Genomic DNA, 21284 nt, shown 5'->3' with positions numbered 1-21284 from the left:
GTTGTAGTGTTGTAGTGTTGTGTTGTAGTGTTGTAGTGTTGTAGTGTTGTAGTGTTGTAGTGTTGTAGTGTTGTGTGTTGTAGTGTTGTGTGTTGTGTGTGTTGTTGTAGTGTTGTAGTGTTGTAGTGTTGTTGTAGTGTTGTGGTGTTGTAGTGTTGTAGTGTTGTACTAGTGTTGTGGGGTAGTGTTGTAGTGTTGTAGTGTTGTAGTGTTGTAGTGTTGTAGTGTTGTAGTGTTGTTGTGTGTTGTAGTGTTGTAGTGTTGTAGTGTTGTAACACTGTGTGTTGTAGTGTTGTAGTGTTGTAGTGTTGTAGTGTTGTAGTGTTGTAGTGTTGGTAACACTGTGGGGTAGTGTTGTAGTGTTGTAGTGTTGTGGTGTTGTAGTGTTGTTGTAGTGTTGTAGTGTTGTAGTGCTGGATAACACTGTGGGGTAGTGTTGTGGTGTTGTGTGTTGTGGTGTTGTAGTGTTGTAGTGTTGTGGTGACTAGACCAGTCTGGATAACACTGTGGGGTAGTGATGTAGTGTTGTAGTGTTGTAGTGTTGTAGTGTTGTAGTGTTGTCAGTGTTTTAGTGTTGTCAGACCAGTCTGACTAGAGTGTTGTAGTGTTGTGGTGACTAGACCAGTCTGGATAACACTGTGGGGTCTGTTGTAGTGTTGTAGTGTTGTAGTGTTGTAGTGTTGTAGTGTTGTAGTGTTGTAGTGACTAGACCAGTCTGGATAACACTGTGGGGTAGTGTTGTAGTGTTGTAGTGTTGTGGTGTTGTGGTGTTGTAGTGTTGTGGTGACTAGACCAGTCTGGATAACACTGTGGGGTAGTGTTGTAGTGTTGTAGTGTTGTGGTGTTGTAGTGTTGTAGTGTTTCAGTGTTTTAGTGTTGTGGTGACTAGACCAGTCTGGATAACACTGCGGTAGGACCTCCCACCACAGACTGACTATCGGGTCGTTCTATCTTTCCTTCCACTAGGCTACAGTAGAACTCAGTCAAAGTCACAATCTGCAAGACTTCCTGCTCTTCAATGTTTGTTTGAGTTAGGGATATGACATTTTCCCATATCCTTAGTCCACTTATCCATACCTCTGTCTATGAATGTGTAAGTGGTTTAGATCTACGTTTCCTCGGTGACTAGACCAGATCTCAACTTTCCAAAGTGTCAAACATTTGAATTGACAGACTGTGCCTTTAATCTTTACCAGATTGTAAACATGAATTAATACTATAGTTCGGCTGGATTCTCCTGTGTTGTTTACTCTGATGTATAGACCAAGTATTCCAGGGGAAAATATGCCTACACACCCCAAAAAAATAAATAAACATTTGTAGAAAAATGTTGAATTTCCAGGGTCTTGAGGCGTATTTCGATTTTTCAAATATCTTGTTTATTAGTTTGTAATTAGCTTGGAAAACATCAAAAGCGTCCGTAGATACACAACACTATACAGCCCGCAGTTGTGTGTAATACACACGCTTCTAGCTATTATGTAAATGGGGACTGGGTGTGAACACACAAACAAACATTTGTAGATGCTTTTTTTGTAAACCCAGTAGTTTAAATTTCATTACTTAATTAATGAGCATTACAACAAACAAAAAATAGACACTTTCTCTATGAAAGAGAAGAAAGATTTGTGAACTAGATATTGAAAACAAGAAGGCAGCTCTATGACTTTCCATAGAAGACCATTGGACTTTCTATCCTGAGCAAGAACAACCTCAAGAGTCCAGCAAGGCCTCGGAAACGTCTCCAGAGAAACTTACAAACGGTTCATTCTCAATCTCTCAACTTCAGGACACACTGGTCGGGCCACCAGGAAATACCCTCAACATCACCCCTTCATTACCAAGATCTGTCTGGTCATCTCCATCTCCATCCTCAGTATAATGACTCCTCCCTACCATGTTCCCTGTCTGGTCATCTCCATCTCCATCCCTCAACTCCCTGTTTTGACACCCCTCCTTCCCTCCCTCTCTCATCTCCCTGTTTTGACTCCCCTCCCTCCCTCCCTCTCTCATCTCCCTGTTTTGACTCCCCTCCTTCCCTCCCTCTCTTATCTCCCCGTTTTGACTCCCCTCCTTCCCTCCCTCTCTCATCTCCCTGTTTTGACTCCCATCCTCTCCTCCCATCTCCCTGTTTTGACTCCCCTCCTCCCCTCCATCCCTCATCTCCCTGTTTTGACTCCCCTCCTTCCCTCCCTCTCTTATCTCCCTGTTTTGACTCCCCTCCTTCCCTCCCTCTCTCATCTCCCTGTTTTGACTCCCTCCTCCCCTCCCTCTCTCATCTCCCTGTTTTGACTCCCCTCCTTCCCTCCCTCTCTCATCTCCCTGTTTTGACTCCCCCTTCCTTCCTCATCTCCCTGTTTTGACTCCCCTCATCTCCCTCTCCCTGTTTTGACTCCCAGCCTTCCCTCCCTCTCTCATCTCCCTGTTTTGACTCCCCTCCTCCCCTCCCTCTCTCATCTCCCTGTTTTGACTCCCCTCCTTCCCTCCCTCTCTCATCTCCCTGTTTTGACTCCCTCCTTCCCTCCCTCTCTCATCTCCCTGTTTTGACTCTCCTCCTCCCTCCCTCTCTCATCTCCCTGTTTTGACTCCCCTCCTTCCCTCCCTCTCTCATCTCCCTGTTTTGACTCCCCTCCCTGCCTCTCATCTCCCTGTTTTGACTCCCCTCCCTGCCTCACATCCTCCCCGCCCGCCTGCCACATTAGTGGGTTGAATTTATGACATCGTTAGCAGGAAGTATTAGTTCTGTTAGGACAGAGAGTAACTTCTCCTTCTTTCCGTTTTAGTGTCCCTTTAAAGAGGCTGTATTTAACCCTGTAGTACCAGTCACTGAGGAAGTCTACCTTCCTCTTCTACCTGAGCTGTGGAACTAAAAGGTGTACGATACCACCACTGATAGGTCAGCGTTGATACCAATCCAAATGAGAAAGACAAATCTTAGTATACATTTTAAAAAATATGTATATCTCTGTTATGAAAAGGACTGGTTTAAATGAACGAGCCAATTAATTAAAAAAAAATTCTCGTCTCTCCAATAATTTCCATGTAGGGTTTTAGGGGAGGTTGAGATGTCTGTGTGCTGCCGGTGTGGCCATGTGGTCTCCTCACTCTTTCCCCAGGCTGCGCTCATTAAACTGGAGGAGAGGGATAAGAAACCATTAAAGATTAAAGAGGTGGGTTTAGTTTATTGTTCTCAAACAGCATCTGTCAGACTCGGGGGGGTGGGGGGGGGGGGGACTTAGTTATTTGGAGCTCCTCTCCTCCCCCCCGATGTTGTTCTACTGGACGATGCTGGGCCAAATGTGCGCCGCCCCATGGGTCTCCCCGTCGGGGCCGGCTGCGACAGAGCCTGGAGTCGGACCCAGAATCGCTAGTGGCACAGCTAAGCACTGAGACCACTGCACCGCTCAGGAGGCTGTAAACATTTACTACCTTTTAATGCGCCGTGAACACAACCAGTCATGATGTTTTCTTCTGCTTTTGTCAAACAAATCACTTCAAATCACATTCATGCAGAATAATTCCAGCATCCGAACAGTGCACTGTGCACCCGCCAACTCTCCTTGAATTCGCAGGTGGCTGAAACTATCTCACCGGGAGAAAGCATCCGAGCGAGTGAAACAGCGCCCCCTCTGTTTTACTATGTGTAGCCCATGTATCTGATGCCGTAGTGTTGTGGTGTTGTAGTGTTGTGGTGTTGTAGTGTTGTGGTGTTGTAGTGTTGTGGTGTTGTAGTGTTGTGGTGTTGTAGTGTTGTGGTGTTGTAGTGTTGTAGTGTTGTGGTGTTGTAGTGTTGTAGTGTTGTAGTGTTGTAGTGTTGTGGTGTTGTAGTGTTGTAGTGTTGTAGTGTTGTAGTGTTGTAGTGTTGTAGTGACTAGACCAGTCTGGATAACACTGTGGGGTAGTGATGTAGTGTTGTAGTGTTGTAGTGTTGTAGTGTTGTCTGACCCTGAACAGATGAAACAGACATCACCATGAAACAGACATCACCATGAAACAGACATCACCATGAACAGACATCACCATGAAACAGACATCACCATGAAACAGATGAAACAGACATCACCATGAAACAGACATCACCATGAACAGACATCACCATGAAACAGACATCACCATGAAACAGACATCACCATGAACAGACATCACCATGAAACAGACATCACCATGAAACAGACATCACCATGAAAGACAGACATCACCATGAAACATCACCATGAAACATCACCATGAAACAGACATCACCATGAAACAGACATCACCATGAAACAGACATCACCATGAAACAGACATCACCATGAAACAGACATCACCATGAAACAGACATCACCATGAAACAGACATCACCATGAAACAGACATCACCATGAAACAGACATCACCATGAAACAGACACCATGAAACAGACATGAAACAGACATCACCAGACATGAAAGACATCACCATGAGACATCACCATGAAACAGACATCACCATGAAACAGACATCACCATGAAACAGACATCACCATGAAACAGACATCACCATGAAACAGACATCACCATGAAACAGATGAAACAGACATCACCATGAAACAGACATCACCATGAACAGACATCACCATGAAACAGACATCACCATGAAACAGATGAAACAGACATCACCATGAATCAGACATCACCATGAACAGACATCACCATGAACAGACATCACCATGAAACAGATGAAACAGACATCACCATGAAACAGACATCATCATGAAACAGACATCATCATGATCAGACATCACTATGTACAGACATCACCATGAAACAGATGAAACAGACATCACCATGAAACAGACATCACCATGAATGAAACAGACATCACCATGAAACAGATGAACCCGTCCTCCATATCTTCCATCATTCTCCCATCATAAAACATACAGTCTGTCCCACTAAACACAGAGCAATAAGGACAAAAATAAAAGCTCATTAACTAGGTAAACAATATTAATCACATGACTAGTTTGCCTTCGGGGCAACAGTCTGTGTCTGTGACAAAATGAGTAAACTGTGTTTCAGACAGACTTCTTGATGATCGGCCTTACTGCACAGTAACTCACAAGGGGAACAGAATGTCTCGTATGCAACTTATAATAATAGTAATATATTCATCTAATCCTTTCTTAGCGTCTGCTGTGACTTTAAGAAAGCCTCAACCCCCAACCCCAACCTCAGCCCCACCCGAACCTCAGACCCCAGCCCCAACCCCACCCCACCCCAGCCCCAACCCCACCCCAGCCCCACCCCAGCCCCAACCCCAGCCCCACCCCAGCCCCAACCCCAACCCCAGCCCCAGCCCCCCAGCCCCAACCCCAGCCCCAGCCCCAACCCCAGCCCACCCCAACCCCAGCCCCAACCCCAGCCCCAACCCCAGCCCCAACCCCAGCCCCACCCCAACCCCAACCCCAGCCCCACCCAAACCCCAGCCCCAGCCCCAACACCAGCCCTATCCCAGCCCCAACCCCAGCCCCACCCCAAACCCAGCCCTACCCCAATCCCAGCCCCAGCCCCAGCCCCAACCCCACCCCAACCCCAGGCCCAGCCCCAACCCCAGCCCCACCCCAACCCCAGCCCTACCCCAGCCCCAGCCCCACCCCAACCCCAACCCCAGCCCCACCCCAACCCCAGCCCCACCCCAACCCCAGTCTCAGCCCCCAGCCCCAGCTTCTTCACAGCGTCCATCCCGCCCGTTACCTCTGCAGGGACACAGAGACATCATTCCATTACAGCGTCTCAGGCGTCATTTATCATCGCAGACAGTTGATTAATTAAGCCTGTCGTCTGAATTAGCCTCACTTTCCTCTCATCAAGGTGTAGGCACCACCCAGGGGGATCAGGGGAGAGGAGAGGTGGAACAATAACACTACCTACTACTTCTGGGGACTACTGAGACTCTGTCACAGCTCCACTAACACTAACTACCACTACTGAGACTCTGTCACAGCTCCACACTAACTACCACTACTGAGACTCTGTCACAGCTTCACTAACACTAACTACCACTATTGAGACTCTGTCACAGCTACACTAACTGCCACTACTGACACTCTGTTACAGCTACACTAACACTAACTACCACTATTGAGACTCTGTCACAGCTACACTAACTACCACTACTGAGACTCTGTCACAGCTACACTAACTACCACTACTGAGACTCTGTTACAGCTCACTAACACTAACTACCACTACTGAGACTCTGTCACAGCTACACTAACTACCACTACTGACACTCTGTTACAGCTACACTAACACTAACTACCACTACTGAGACTCTGTCACAGCTACACTAACTGCCACTACTGACACTCTGTTACAGCTACACTAACACTAACTACCACTGCTGAGACTCTGTTACAGCCTCACTAACACTAACTACCACTACTGAGGACTACTGAGACTCTGTTACAGCCTCACTAACACTAACTACCACTACTGAGACTCTGTCACAGCTACACTAACACTAACTACCACTACTGAGACTCTGTGACAGCTACACTAACTACCACTGCTGAGACTCTGTTACAGCCTCACTAACACTAACTACCACTACTGAGGACTACTGAGACTCTGTTACAGCTTCACTAACACTAACTACCACTACTGAGACTCTGTTACAGCCTCACTAACACTAACTACCACTACTGAGACTCTGTTACAGCCTCACTAACACTAACTACCACTACTGAGACTCTGTCACAGCCTCACTAACACTAACTACCACTACTGAGACTCTGTCACAGCTACACTAACTACCACTACTGAGACTCTGTCACAGCTACTAACACTAACTACCACTACTGAGACTCTGTCACAGCTACACTAACACTAACTACCACTACTGAGACTCTGTCACAGCTACACTAACTACCACTACTGAGACTCTGTCACAGCTACACTAACACTAACTACCACTACTGAGACTCTGTCACAGCTACACTAACTACCACTACTGAGACTCTGTCACAGCTACACTAACTACCACTACTGAGACTCTGTCACAGCTACACTAACTACCACTACTGAGACTCTGTCACAGCTCACTAACACTAACTACCACTACTGAGACTCTGTCACAGCTACACTAACTACCACTACTGAGACTCTGTGACAGCTACACTAACTACCACTACTGAGACTCTGTCACAGCCTCACTAACATTAACTACTGAGACTCTGTCACAGCTACACTAACACTAACTACCACTACTGAGACTCTGTGACAGCTACACTAACTACCACTGCTGAGACTCTGTTACAGCCTCACTAACACTAACTACCACTACTGAGGACTACTGAGACTCTGTTACAGCCTCACTAACACTAACTACCACTACTGAGACTCTGTTACAGCCTCACTAACACTAACTACCACTACTGAGACTCTGTTACAGCCTCACTAACACTAACTACCACTAGTGAGACTCTGTTACAGCTGACACTAACTACCACGATCTTCACAGCTACACTAACTACCACTACTGAGACTCACTACTGTCTGCAACTCACTGAGACATGGAAGGGATGTCACAGCTGTCACTGTGTGTAACTACCACTACTGAGACTCTGTCACAGCTATATAACTAGCCTGCTACTGAGACTCTGTCATCAGCCCTACACTTCAACTACCATTAGAACTGAGACTCTGTTACAGCCTCACTAACACTAACTACACACTACTAGAGGACTACTGAGACTCTGTCACACCTCACTCACACTACTGAAGGAAACTCTGTCACAGCTACACAACACCACTAATGAGACTCAAATCAAATACACTTACAAACCCTCTGTCTTACATCAGCTGAAACCCAGCCTAAAACCCCAAAAGCAAGCATAGGTTGAGACTCGCTAGGAAAAACTCATTCACGCTGAAATCTAACGTGACACCTAGAGAGGAGGCCTGTTGGTTGTGTTCCGTCCACCACTTCTTCTTCAGCAGGATGGGTCTGCTCCACGGGTGAGTGCCGCAGCGGAGACCCTTAATGACATGGAAGGGATATGTATTAGCTGTTGGTGTGTGTGTGTTTGTGTGTGTGTGTGTGTGTGTGTGTGCGTGTGATATAGAGAGCCTGCTTTACTGAAAGGGGCACGCTCATCATCAACATGACCCCAGTCAGATGTTTACCATCCAGGGTAGACCATCACAACATGACCCCAGTCAGATGTTTACCATCCAGGGTCGTCTCATCACAACATGACCCCAGTCAGATGTTTACCATCCAGGGACACCTCATCACAACATGACCCCAGTCACACACACACACCAAATCAAAATGTCAAATTACCAGTCAAAGCCCTTCTTACATCAGCTGAAACCCAGCCTAAAACCCCAAACAGCATGACCCCAGTGCAGATGTTTACCAGTCCAGGGTGGCTCATCACAACATGACCCCAGTTAGATGCCAAAACCTTAAGACACCTAGAGAGGAACCAGGGTCTGTCTCATCACAACATGACCCCAGTCAGATGTTTACCATCCAGGGTCGAGATCACAACATGACCCCAGTCAGATGTTTACCATCCAGGGTCGTCTCATCACAACATGACCCCAGTCAGATGTTTACCAGTCCAGGGTCACTCATCACACATGACCCCAGTCAGATGTTTACCATCCAGGGTCGTCTCATCACAACATGACCCCAGTCAGATGTTTACCATCCAGGGTCATCTCATCACAACATGACCCCAGTCAGATGTTTACCATCCAGGGTCGTCTCATCACAACATGACCCCAGTCAGATGTTTACCAGTCCAGGGTCGTCTCATCACAACATGACCCCAGTCAGATGTTTACCAGTCCAGGGTCGTCTCATCACAACATGACCCCAGTCAGATGTTTACCAGTCCAGGGTCGTCTCATCACAACATGACCCCAGTCAGATGTTTACCATCCAGGGTCGTCTCATCACAACATGACCCCAGTCAGATGTTTACCAGTCCAGGGATGTCTCATCACAACATGACCCCAGTCAGATGTTTACCATCCAGGGTCGTCTCATCACAACATGACCCCAGTCAGATGTTTACCATCCAGGGTCGTCTCATCACAACATGACCCCAGTCAAATTGAGACTGTTGTGTTATAGCCACCACTAACATTGAGTGGCTGCTGCCAACACACTGACACTGACTCAACTCCAGCCACTTTAATAATGGGAATTGATGGGAAATGATGTAAATATATCACTAGCCACTTTAAACAATGCTACCTTATATAATGTTTCTTACCCTACATTATTCATCTCATATGCATACGTTGATACTGTACTCTATATCATCGACTGCATCCTTATGTAATACATGTATCACTAGCCACTTTAACTATGCCACTTTGTTTACATACTTATCTCATATGTATATACTGTACTCAATATCATCTACTGTATCTTGCCTATGCTGCTCTGTACCATCACTCATTCACATATCCTTATGTACATATTCTTTATCCCCTTACACTTTGTATAAGACAGTAGTTTTTTGGAATTGTTAGTTAGATTACTTGTTGGTTATTACTGCATTGTCGGAACTAGAAGCACAAGCATTTCGCTACACTCGCATTAACATCTGCTAACCATGTGTATGTGACAAATAAAATTTGATTTGATTTGATTTGATTTGATTTATACTGAAGCCAAACCACAAAAATACTTAAAATTCTAGTGTTCTTTTATAGTCCTTCTGGAGTGTTAAAGGGTTCCCTGAGTAACCTTGGCTAAAGAAAACGAGGTAAGATTTCTTGTTGAGTTTGTTATTTGCTGAAATAATCAAAACACCAACAAAAAAACACTATATATACAAATGTGGACACACCCCTTCAAATTCCTGGGTTTGTCTATTTCAGCCGTTTTACTCGTTGCTGACAGGTGTATTAAATCGAGCACACAGCCATGCAATCTCCATAGACAAACATTGGCAGTAGAATGGGCCTTACTGAAGAGCTCAGTGACTTTCAACGTGGCACCATCATAGGATGTCACCTTTCCAACAAGTCAGTTCGTCAAGTTTCTGCCCAGTTGGAGCTGCCACGGTCAACTGTAAGCACTGTTATTGTGAAGTTGAAATTTCTAGGAGAAACAAGGGCTCAGCCACGAAGTGGTAGGCCACACAAGCTCACGGAACGGGACCTGCGAGTGCTGAAGAGCATAGCGCCAAAAAAAACGTCTGTCCTCGGTTGCAACCCTCACTACCGAGTTCCAAACTGCCTCTGTAAGCAACGTCAGCACAATAACTGTTCATCAGGAGCTTCATGAAATGGGTTTCCATGGCTGAGCAGCAGCACACAAGCCTAAGATCACCATGTGCAATGACAAGCGTCGGCTGGTGTGGTGTAAAGCTCACCGCCATTGGACTCTGGAGCAGTGGAAACGCGTTCTCTGGAGTGATGAATCACGCTTCACCATCTGGCAGTCCGACGGACAAATCTGGGTTTGGCAGATGCCAGGAGAACGCTACCTTGGCTGAATGCATATTGCCAACTGTAAAGTTTGGTGGAGGAGGAATAATGGTCTGGGTCTGTTTTTCATGGTTCGGAATAGGCCCTTAAGTTCCAGTGAAGGGAAATCTTAACGCTACAGCATACAATGACATTCTAGAGGATTCTGTGCTTCCAACTCTGTGGCAACAGTTTGGAGAAGGCCCTTTCCTGTTTCAGCATGACAATGCCCTCGTGCACAAAGCGAGGTCCGTACAGAAATGGTTTGTTGAGATCAGTGTGGAAGAACTTGACTGGCCTACACAAAGCCCTGACCTCAACCCCATCCAACACCTTTGGGATGAATTGGAACGCAGTCTGCAAACCAAGCCTAATTGCCGAACATCTGTGCCTCGACCTCACTAATGCTCTTGTAGCTGAATGGAAGCAAGTCCCCCTCAGAAATGTTCAAACATTGAGTGTAGAGCCTTCCCAGAAGAGTGGAGGACTGTTATAGCAGCAGAGGACAGGGAACCAACTCCGTATTAATTCCCACGATGTTGGAACGAGACGTTGAACGAGCAGGTGTCCACATACTTTCGGTCAAGTAGTGTAGATTGTGTTTTTGTCCCTTTTCTCTGAGGTCTTGATGCATGTGTCACCTACACTCTGAATATGTTTTCATATATAATGATGTAAAATAACACATTAGAATCCTGTTTCTGTAAATAAAAATAAATAAAAAAATCCCATGATGAAGTGGATATTGCAATACCCCCTCTAATTCCATTCAGAAATGAATTACGTTTTTTCCTGAGGTAAGTCCGTGCCACTAGACAACAGTAAAGCTAATCAAAATAACACTGTGTCTTTTCTGTGGACACAAGACCAGAGAAACACATCATTAGAAATCTAAATATTCCAGTCGTGTCAACATTGTCATTACAAACACCAGAGAGACCCCTTCCAGGACCCCTGATTATCCATGGATTAATATCAGACTCATATTCTACCTCACACTGGGCTGTGTCCTAAAATGGCACCCTACTCTTGATATAGTGCACTATGTTTGACTGGAGTCCTATTGGGGGGGGAGGACCCTGGACAATAGTAGTGCACTATAAAGGGAATAAGGTGCCATTTGGGACGTGTCTACTGTCTGTGTATGCAGCAAAGGGTTAGCCTGGTGTTATTGGGAAATACATGAATTAGTGCCGCGCCATGTGTCACGGCTATTAGCAGAAAGCAGGAGGCTTGGGGGAAGACTGGAGGAGGACTGGGGGAAGACTGGAGGAGGACTGGGGGAGGACTGGAGGAGGACTGGGGGAGGACTGGAGGAGGACTGGAGGAGGCTTGGGGGAGGGCTGGAGGAGGACTGGAGGAGGACTGGGGAGGCTAGGGGAGGACTGGAGGAGGCCTGGGGGAGGACTGGGGAGGACTGGAGGAGGAATGGGGGAGGACGGGAGGAGGACTGGAGGAGGCCTGGAGGAGGACTTGAGGAGGCCTGGAGGAGGACTGGAGGAGGCCTGGAGGAGGACTTGAGGAGGCCTGGAGGAGGACTGGAGGAGGCCTGGGGGAAGACTGGAGGAGGCCTGGAGGAGGCCTGGCAGGCACCTTGGCAGGCACCTTGGCAGGCACCCTGGCAGGCACCTTGGCAGGCACCTTGGCAGGCACCCTGGCAGGCACCTTGGCAGGCACCTTGGCAGGCACCCTGGCAGGCACCTTGGCAGGCACCCTGGCATGCACCTTGGCAGGCAGGCGGGGTTATGGGGTGATGGGGAGGGGGAGGACTGGGGGAGGACTGGAGGAGGTCTGGAGGAGGACTTGAGGAGGCCTGGAGGAGGACTGGAGGAGGACTGGAGGAGGCCTGGAGGAGGACTTGAGGAGGCCTGGAGGAGGACTGGAGGAGGCCTGGGGGAGGACTGGAGGAGGCCTGGAGGAGGCCTGGCAGGCACCTTGGCAGGCACCCTGGCAGGCACCTTGGCAGGCACCTTGGCAGGCACCCTGGCAGGCACCTTGGCAGGCACCCTGGCATGCATCTTGGCAGGCAGGCGGGGTTATGGGGTGATGGTGTGGCTTCCAGAGCTCCCCTCCATTGTACAGTGTGTGCGTGTGTGTGTGTGTGTGTGTGTGTGTGTTGTGTGTGTGTGTGTGTGTGTGTGTGTGTGTGTGTGTGTGTGTGTGTGTGTGTGTGTGTGTGTGTGCGCGCGTGCATGCGTTTGTGCGTGCGTGTGTGTGTGTGTGTGTGTGTGTGTGTGTGTGTATGCGTGTGTTCAGAGCAGGCGCAGACATAAACCACTCCAACAGTAATCATATCTCTGCAGGTCAGTCCCCCCTCCAGTCCAGTACCTGTTTTAGAAACATATGAAACATACCTTAAATCCTGACCTTAATCTGCAAGACGAGGGCTGAGATTGAGGAGATGGACATGCATCTATAATGTCCTGTGTAATGGAAGGGGGTTTCTGGGTGTAGTCTCCCCTTTGGTAGGGCGGAGGAGATGGACATCTATAATGTCCTGTGTAATGGAAGGGGGTTTCTGGGTGTAGTCTCCCCCTTGGTGGGGTTGAGGAGATGGACATCTATAATGTCCTGTGGAATGGAAGATGGTTTCTGGGTGTAGTCTCCCCTTTGGTAGGGCGGAGGAGATGGACATCTATAATGTCCTGTGTAAAGGGGTTTCTGTCTCCCCCTGGTGGGGTTGAACATCTATAATGTCCTGTGTAATGGAAGGGGGTTTCTGGGTGTAGTCTCCCCCTTGGTGGGGTTGGAGGAGATGGACATCTATAATGTCCTGTGGAATGGAAGGTGGTTTCTGGGTGTAGTCTCCCCCTTGGTGGGGTGGAGGAGATGGACATCTATAATGTCCTGTGGAATGGAAGGGGGTTTCTGGGTGTAGTCTCCCCCTTGGTGGGGTTGAGGAGATGGACATCTATAATGTCCTGTGGAATGGAAGGGGGTTTCTGGGTGTAGTCTCCCCCTTGGTGGGGTGGAGGAGATGGACATCTATAATGTCCTGTGGAATGGAAGGGGGTTTCTGGGTGTAGTCTCCCCCTTGGTAGGGTTGGTACTTTTAGTGCGATTCGATGTTTGGTGTGAATCATCATTTTGTCCATACATTTATCTTATCTTATTTATCTTAAAATATTTCCCATCTCATTCGAATACCAGCTATGCATTGAATGCGTATACAAAGATGATGTGGAGTTTTTTCTTCTTATATCTGATAGTAGTCGTCTGACATGATTATATCATAACTAGAGTCACAGAGAAATAAACACACACATAAGTATTTTATTAAAGAATATAGACACCCTGGTCTGTAAACACAGTCCTCAGTCCCTGGTCTGTAACCAGCTATACACAGTCCTCAGTCCCTGGTCTGTAACCAGCTATACACAGTCCTTAGTCCCTGGTCTGTAAACACAGTCCTTAGTCCCTGGTCTGTAACCAGCTATACACAGTCCTCAGTCCCTGGTCTGTAACCAGCTAGACACAGTCCTCAGTCCCTGGTCTGTAACCAGCTATACACAGTCCTCAGTCCCTGGTCTGTAACCACAGTCCTCAGTCCCTGGTCTGTAAACACAGTCCTCAGTCCCTGGTCTGTAAACACAGTCCTCAGTCCCTGGTCTGTAACCAACTAGACACAGTCCTTAGTCCCTGGTCTGTAACCACAGTCCTCAGTCCCTGGTCTGTAAACAAAGTCCTCAGTCCCTGGTCTGTAAACACAGTCCTCAGTCCCTGCTCTGTTACCAGCTATGACAGAGCTGCCCTTAATCCCTCCATCTTTTAAGGTGGAACAGCAAACACTGGAGGTTAAAAGGTCAGGGGTTAACCCCACTGCCGTGACCCCCTTGAGTGTTTCGCAATAGTTAATATGTAATTTACTCCTGCTGTCATGACCTTTGGATCGGTGGCAGCGTCGGGTCTAGCCACGCTATTATAGAGCACTTATAGACACCATTATTTTGGTGTGTTGGAGTCCATATATCTCCCACCTCCGCTGTCACTGCACGGGAGGCCCTTACACCAAACTAACCAATACACGGCTGTCCATGGCTGGCCTGGCCCGCAACAGAATAGACCAAGCCAACCAGCTGTCCATGGCTGGCCTGGCCCGCAACAGAATAGACCAAGCCAACCAATACCCGGCTGTCCATGGCTGGCCTGGCCCGCAACAGAATAGACCAAGCCAACCAATACCCGGCTGTCCATGGCTGGCCTGGCCCGCAACAGAATAGACCAAGCCAACCAATACCCGGCTGTCCATGGCTGGCCTGGCCCGAATAGACCAACAGAATAGACCAAGCCAACCAATACCCGGCTGTCCATGGCTGGCCTGGCCCGCAACAGAATAGACCAAGCCAACCAATACCCGGCTGTCCATGGCTGGCCTGGCCCGCAACAGAATAGACCAAGCCAACCAATACAAGGCTGTCCATGGCTGGCCTGGCCCGTAAACAGAATAGATAAAAATGCATAATTGTTTTTATTTGTGAAAATGTGATTGTTTTGTTTATACATTGAAAAGTCATTTCAAATTAAATTGTATTTGTCACATGAATAACACAGGTGTAGACTTCATTGTGAAATGTTTACTGACGAGCCCTTAACCAGCAACGCACAGTTTAAAAGTACGAAGAACAACAGGACATAGGAACAATAAAATAACAATAATGAGACTATATATAAAGGAGTAGCAGTACAGAGTCACTGTGCCGGGGTACTGAGTCAATGTGCCGGGCTACTGAGTCGATGTGCCGGGGTACTGAGTCAATGTGCCGGGGTACTGAGTCAATGTGCCGGGGTACTGAGTCAATGTGCCGGGGTACTGAGTCAATGTGCAGGGGTAGTGAGTCGGTGTGCTGGGGTGCTGGGTCAATGTGCCGGGGTACTGAGTCGGTGTGCAGGGGTACTGAGTCAATGTGCCAGGGTACTGAGTCAATGTGCCGGGGTACTGAGTCGGTGTGCTGGGGTACTGAGTCACTGTGCCGGGGTACTGAGTCAATGTGCCGGGGTACTGAGTCGCTGTGCTGGGGTACTGATTCAATGTGCCGGGGTACTGAGTCAATGTGCCGGGGTACTGAGTCACTCTGCTGGGGTACTGAGTCGCTGTACTGGGGTACTGAGTCACTGTGCTGGGGTACTGAGTCACTGTGCCGGGGTACTGAGTCAATGTGACGGGGTACTGAGTCACTGTGCCGGGGTACTGAGTCAATGTGCCGGGGTACTGAGTCAATGTGCAGGGGTACCGAGTCAATGTGCCGGGGTACCGAGTCAATGTGCCGGGGTACTGGGTCAATGTGCCGGGGTACTGAGTCGATGTGCCGGGGTACTGAGTCAATGTGCAGGGGTACCGAGTCAATGTGCCGGGGTACCGAGTCAATGTGCCGGGGTACTGGGTCAATGTACCGGGGTACCGATTCAATGTGCCGGGGTACTGAGTCGGTGTGCCGGGGTACTGAGTCGGTGTGCAGGGGTACTGAGTCAATGTGCAGGGGTACTGAGTCCGTGTGCTGGGGTACTGAGTCAATGTGCTGGTGTACTGAATCGGTGTGCAGGGGTACTGAGTCAATGTGCAGGGGTACTGAGTCGGTGTGCTGGGGTACCGAGTCACTGTGCCGGGGTACTGAGTCAATGTGCCGGGGTACTGAGTCAATGTGCAGGGGTACCGAGTCAATGTGCCGTGTACTGGGTCAATGTGCCGGGGTACTGTACTGGGTCAATGTGCCGGGGTACTGAGTCGATGTGCCGGGGTACTGAGTCAATGTGCAGGGGTACTGAGTCAATGTGCCGGGGTACTGAGTCAATGTGCCGGGGTACCGAGTCGATGTGCCGGGGTACTGAGTCGATGTGCCGGGGTACTGAGTCAATGTGCCGGGGTACTGAGTCGATGTGCCGGGGTACTGAATCGGTGTGCCGGGGTACTGAGTCAATGTGCTGGGGTACTGAGTCGATGTGCCGGGGTACTGAGTCAATGTGCCACGGTACTGAGTCAATGTGCCGGGGTACTGAGTCGGTGTGCCGGGGTACTGAGTCACTGTGCCGGGGTAGTGAGTCAATGTGCTGGTGTACTAAGTCGTTGTGCCGGGGTACTGAGTCGGTGTGCCGGGGTACTGAGTCAATGTGCTGGGGTACTGAGTCGATGTGCCGGGGTACTGAGTCGGTGTGCCGGGGTACTGAGTCAATGTGCCGGGGTACGAGGTAGTTGAGGTACAGTAATTGAGGTAATATGTACATTTGTATAAAAAAATACAAATAAATAATTTTACCTGAGAATTTTTATAAAATATTCAACTCTTTGTGAGAAGCATCAAACACTCCCCCCCCTCCATCTGTGAACAACCTTGTTGCTATTCCTGTGGCTGTTCCTGTGAAGTGCCTCCCTCCCTCCTCTCCTGTAAAACGCTGGTGATATTTCCTGACCGCTCCTCTTGCTGCGACCGCCAGCGTCTGTCAGGCGAAACAAACAGTCACATTACATACACCTCCATCACCTCCCCATCCATCCTCCCATCCATCGTATAAACACAGGGGGAAGACAGCCTCCATTTCCTCATCCCCGTCTCCGATATCCTGTGGGGTCGACCAATCACGGACGGCCTCCCGAAACGTGGGACCACTAATTCCCTATACAGTGTACAATATAGGGAATCAAATCAACGCTTTTATTTTGTAAACAGGTGTGGACAAACCGTGAAGTGCTTTACTTACGGGTGTGCCATTTGGGATGCAGACCACTGTCTGTCTCGCTTGGTAACACAAACACAGGTCTGCCTGCAGGTAGCAGCCTAATGTTAGACCAGACATCTCTCTCTCGGCCAGCTGTTTCTCTTCTGCTCCGTATGGGATCAGTGAGCTGCTGCGGGAAGAAGAGGTGTTGGAGGTCCTGTCTTATTGAATGATAGCCCTCCCCCCCGCTGCAGGAGACACTAGCCCCTCTCCTTCCCTGTCTCCCCGCTACGTGGCCCCCTGTTTTCCCTGTCCTAAGAGAGACAGAGAGAGAGAGAGAGAGAGATACACAGGGTGAGAGAGAGATGCTATCCATCTGTTAAACTCCTGAGCATCAGCTGTAGAGGGTATCTGTGGCCAAACGTACCAGGAGGCAGCCTGCTGTTAGAAGCACTGAGGCACAGCTGCTGACAACCCCAGAGGGTTGTCTCCATCAGGATTCCAGGGTTACGTATGATATATCCATCTATTGGAACCAAGCCATGTCATCACCTGTGTTGTGTTCACCTATATTCTGTATACCCTTGTGATGTTCTACTCCTTTTGTTAACTTCAGGACTGGCATTAGGGCTGTGAATGAGGACTGGTGGTAGGAGCTGTGAATGAGGACTGGTGTTAGGAGCTGTGAATGAGGACTGGCATTAGGGTTGTGAATGAGGACTGGTGGTAGGCCTGTGAATGAGGACTGGTGTTAGGGCTGTGAATGAGGACTGGTGGTAGGGCTGTGAATGAGGACTGGCATTAGGGCTGTGAATGAGGACTGGTGGTAGGGCTGTGAATGAGGACTGGCGTTAGGGCTGTGAATGAGGACTGGTGTTAGGGGCTGTGAATGAGGACTGGTGGTAGGGGCTGTGAATGAGGACTGGTGTTAGGGCTGTGAATGAGGACTGGCGTTAGGGCTGTGAATGAGGACTGGCGTTAGGGCTGTGAATGAGGACTGGTATTAGGGCTGTGAATGAGGACTGGTGTTAGGGGCAGTGAATGAGGACTGGTGGTAGGGGCAGTGAATGAGGACTGGTGTTAGGGGCTGTGAATGAGGACTGGTGTTAGGGCTGTGAATGAGGACTGGTGTTAGGGCTGTGAATGAGGACTGGTGTTAGGGCTGTGAATGAGGACTGGTGTTAGTGTGAATGAGGACTGGGCTGTGAATGAGGACTGGTGTTAGGGCTGTGAATGAGGACTGGTGTGTGAATAGGGCTGTGAATGAGGACTGGTGGTAGGGCTGTGAATGAGGACTGGTGTTAGGGCTGTGAATGAGGACTGGTGTTAGGGCTGTGAATGAGGACTGGTGTTAGGGCTGTGAATGAGGACTGGAATGAGGACTAGGGCTGTGAATGAGGACTGGTGTTAGGGCTTTGAATGAGGACTGTTGTTAGGGCTGTGAATGAGGACTGGTGTTAGGGCTGTAAATGAGGACTGGCGTTAGGGGCTGTGAATGAGGACTAATGCGTTAGGTCAGCAAATGAGGACTGGCGTTAGCGCTGTGAATGAGGACTAACGTGTTAGGGCAGCAAATGAGGACTGCCATTAGAGCTGTGAATGAGGACTGACGTTAGGGCTGTGAATGAGGACTAAATGAGGACTGTTAGGGCTGTGAATGAGGACTGGCGTTAGGGCAGTGAATGAGGACTGGCGTGTAGGGGCAGTGAATGAGGACTGGTGTTAGGGGCTGTGAATGAGGACTGGTGTTAGGGGCTGTGAATGAGGACTGGTGTTAGGGACTGGTGTGAATGAGGACTGGTGTTAGGGCTGTGAATGAGGACTGGTGTTAGGGCTGTGACTGACGTGGCGTAGGGCTGTGAGGATGAGGACTGACGTTAGGGCTGTGAATGAGAGACTGGTGTTAGGGCTGTGAATGAGGACTGGTGTTAGGGCTGTGAATGAGGACTGCGTTAGGGCTGTGAATGAGGACTGGCGTTAGGGCTGTGAATGAGGACTAACGACTGTTAGGGCTGTGAGAAATGAGGACTGCCATTAGAGCTGTGAATGAGGACTGACGTTAGGGCTGTGAATGAGGACTAACGCGTTAGGGCAGCAAATGAGAACTGGCATTAGAGCTGTGAATGAGGACTGGCGTTAGGGGCTGTGAATGAGGACTGGCGTTAGGGCTGTGAATGAGGACTAACGCGTTAGGGCAGCAAATGAGGACTGGCGTTAGCGCTGTGAATGAGGACTAACGCGTTAGGGCAGCAAATGAGGACTGCCATTAGAGCTGTGAATGAGGACTGATGTTAGGGCTGTGAATGAGGACTAACGCATTAGGGCAGCAAATGAGGACTGGCGTTAGGGCTGTGAATGAGGACTGGCGTTAGGGCAGTGAATGAGGACTGGCGTTAGGGCAGTGAATGAGGACTGGCGTTAGGGGCTGTGAATGAGGACTGGTGTTAGGGCTGTGAATGAGGACTGAGGACTGGTGTTAATGGGCTGTGAATGAGGACTGGTGTTAGGGCTGTGAATGAGGACTAGGGCTGTGAATGAGGACTGACGTTAATGAGGACTGGTGGTATAGGGCTGTGAATGAGGACTGGTGGTAGGGCTGTGAATGAGGACTGGTATTAGGGCTGTGAATGAGGACTGGTGGTAGGGCTGTGAATGAGGACTGGCATTAGGGTTGTGAATGAGGACTGGTGGTAGGGCTGTGAATGAGGACTGATGTTAGGGCTGTGAATGAGGACTGGTGTTAGGGCTGTGAATGAGGACTGGCGTTAGGGACTAACGCTGTGAAATGAGGACTGGCGTTAGGGAGGACTGTGAATGAGGACTAACGCGATAGGGCAGCAAATGAGGACTGGCGTTAGCGCTGTGAATGAGGACTAACGCGTTAGGGCAGCAAATGAGGACTGCCATTAGAGCTGTGAATGAGGACTGACGTTAGGGCTGTGAATGAGGACTAACGCATTAGGGCCGCAAATGAGGACTGGCGTTAGGGCAGTGAATGAGGACTGGCGTTAGGGCAGTGAATGAGGACTGGTGTTAGGGCTGTGAATGAGGACTGGTGTTAGGGCTGTGAATGAGGACTGGTGGTAGGGCTGTAAATGAGGACTGACGTTAGGGCTGTGAATGAGGACTGACGTTAGGGCTGTGAATGAGGACTGGTGTTAGGGCTGTAAATGAGGACTGGCGTTAGGGGCTGTGAATGAGGACTAACGCATTAGGGCAGCAAATGAGGACTGGCGTTAGCGCTGTGAATGAGGACTAATGCGTTAGGGCAGCAAATGAGGACTGGCATTAGAGCTGTGAATGAGGACTGGCGTTAGGGGCTGTGAATGAGGACTGGCGTTAGGGCTGTGAATGAGGACTAACTGCGTTAGGGCAGCAAATGAGGACTGGCGTCAGCGCTGTGAATGAGGACTAACGCGTTAGGGCAGCAAATGAGGACTGGCGTTAGCGCTGTGAATGAGGACTAACGCGTTAGGGCAGCAAATGAGGACTGCCATTAGAGCTGTGAATGATGACTGACGTTAGGGCTGTGAATGAGGACTAACGCGTTAGGGCAGCAAATGAGAACTGGCATTAGAGCTGTGAATGAGGACTGGCGTTAGGGGCTGTGGGCTGTGATGAGGACTGGTGGTAGGGCTGTGAATGAGGACTGGCATTAGGGTTGTGAATGAGGACTGGTTGTAGGGCTGTGAATGAGGACTGATGTTAGGGCTGTGAATGAATGAGGACTGAGTGTTAGGGCTGTGAATGAGGACTGGTATTAGGGCTGTGAATGAGGACTGGTGGTAGGGCTGTGAATGAGGACTGGCATTAGGGTTGTGAATGAGGACTGGTGGTAGGGCTGTGAATGAGGACTGATGTTAGGGCTGTGAATGAGGACTGGTGTTAGGGCTGTGAATGAGGACTGGCGTTAGGGGCTGTGAATGAGGACTGGCGTTAGGGCTGTGAATGAGGACTAACGCGTTAGGGCAGCAAATGAGGACTGGCGTTAGCGCTGTGAATGAGGACTAACGCGTTAGGGCAGCAAATGAGGACTGCCATTAGAGCTGTGAATGAGGACTGACGTTAGGGCTGTGAATGAGGACTAACGAGGACTAGGGCCAAATGAGGACTGGCGTGAGGGACAGTGGGCAGTGAATGAGGACTGGCGTTAGGGCAGTGAATGAGGACTGGCGTT

The 21284-nt window shown here is 49.2% G+C and overlaps 1 protein-coding gene across 1 annotated transcript; it reads right to left on the bottom strand.

Annotated features, from left to right (window-relative positions):
• Positions 1–3101: 3101 nt before the first annotated feature.
• On the bottom strand, positions 3102–12474 carry LOC121845910 (non-classical arabinogalactan protein 31-like). Its single transcript, XM_042318127.1, has 4 exons — positions 12238–12474; positions 11908–12181; positions 5657–5718; positions 3102–3131 (listed from the first exon to the last, which is right to left on the bottom strand). The coding sequence occupies exons 1-4, from the start codon at positions 12472–12474 to the stop codon at positions 3102–3104; spliced, it is 603 nt and encodes a 200-aa protein (XP_042174061.1).
• Between the last annotated feature and the right edge of the window lie 8810 nt (positions 12475–21284).

Source organism: Oncorhynchus tshawytscha, unplaced genomic scaffold (genome assembly GCF_018296145.1).
Source record: "Oncorhynchus tshawytscha isolate Ot180627B unplaced genomic scaffold, Otsh_v2.0 Un_contig_3335_pilon_pilon, whole genome shotgun sequence".
Lineage (NCBI taxonomy): Eukaryota > Metazoa > Chordata > Actinopteri > Salmoniformes > Salmonidae > Oncorhynchus > Oncorhynchus tshawytscha.
Note: the sequence above shows the minus strand (reverse complement) of the source record. Positions and strands in the feature narration are given on the sequence as shown.

What these genes read in the sequence shown, in the direction of transcription:
- LOC121845910 (XM_042318127.1), bottom strand. Translation starts at nt 12,474, where the DNA reads ATGCATGCCAGGGTGCCTGCCAAGGTGCCTGCCAGGGTGCCTGCCAAG. An exon ending in CCTCCTCCAGACCTCCTCCA is followed by an intron (nt 12,182 to 12,237) that starts GTCCTCCCCCAG and finishes CTGCCTGCCAAG; the next exon opens with GTGCATGCCAGGGTGCCTGC. An exon ending in CCTCCTCCAGGCCTCCTCCA is followed by an intron (nt 5,719 to 11,907) that starts GTCCTCCTCCCG and finishes GTGTCCCTGCAG; the next exon opens with AGGTAACGGGCGGGATGGAC.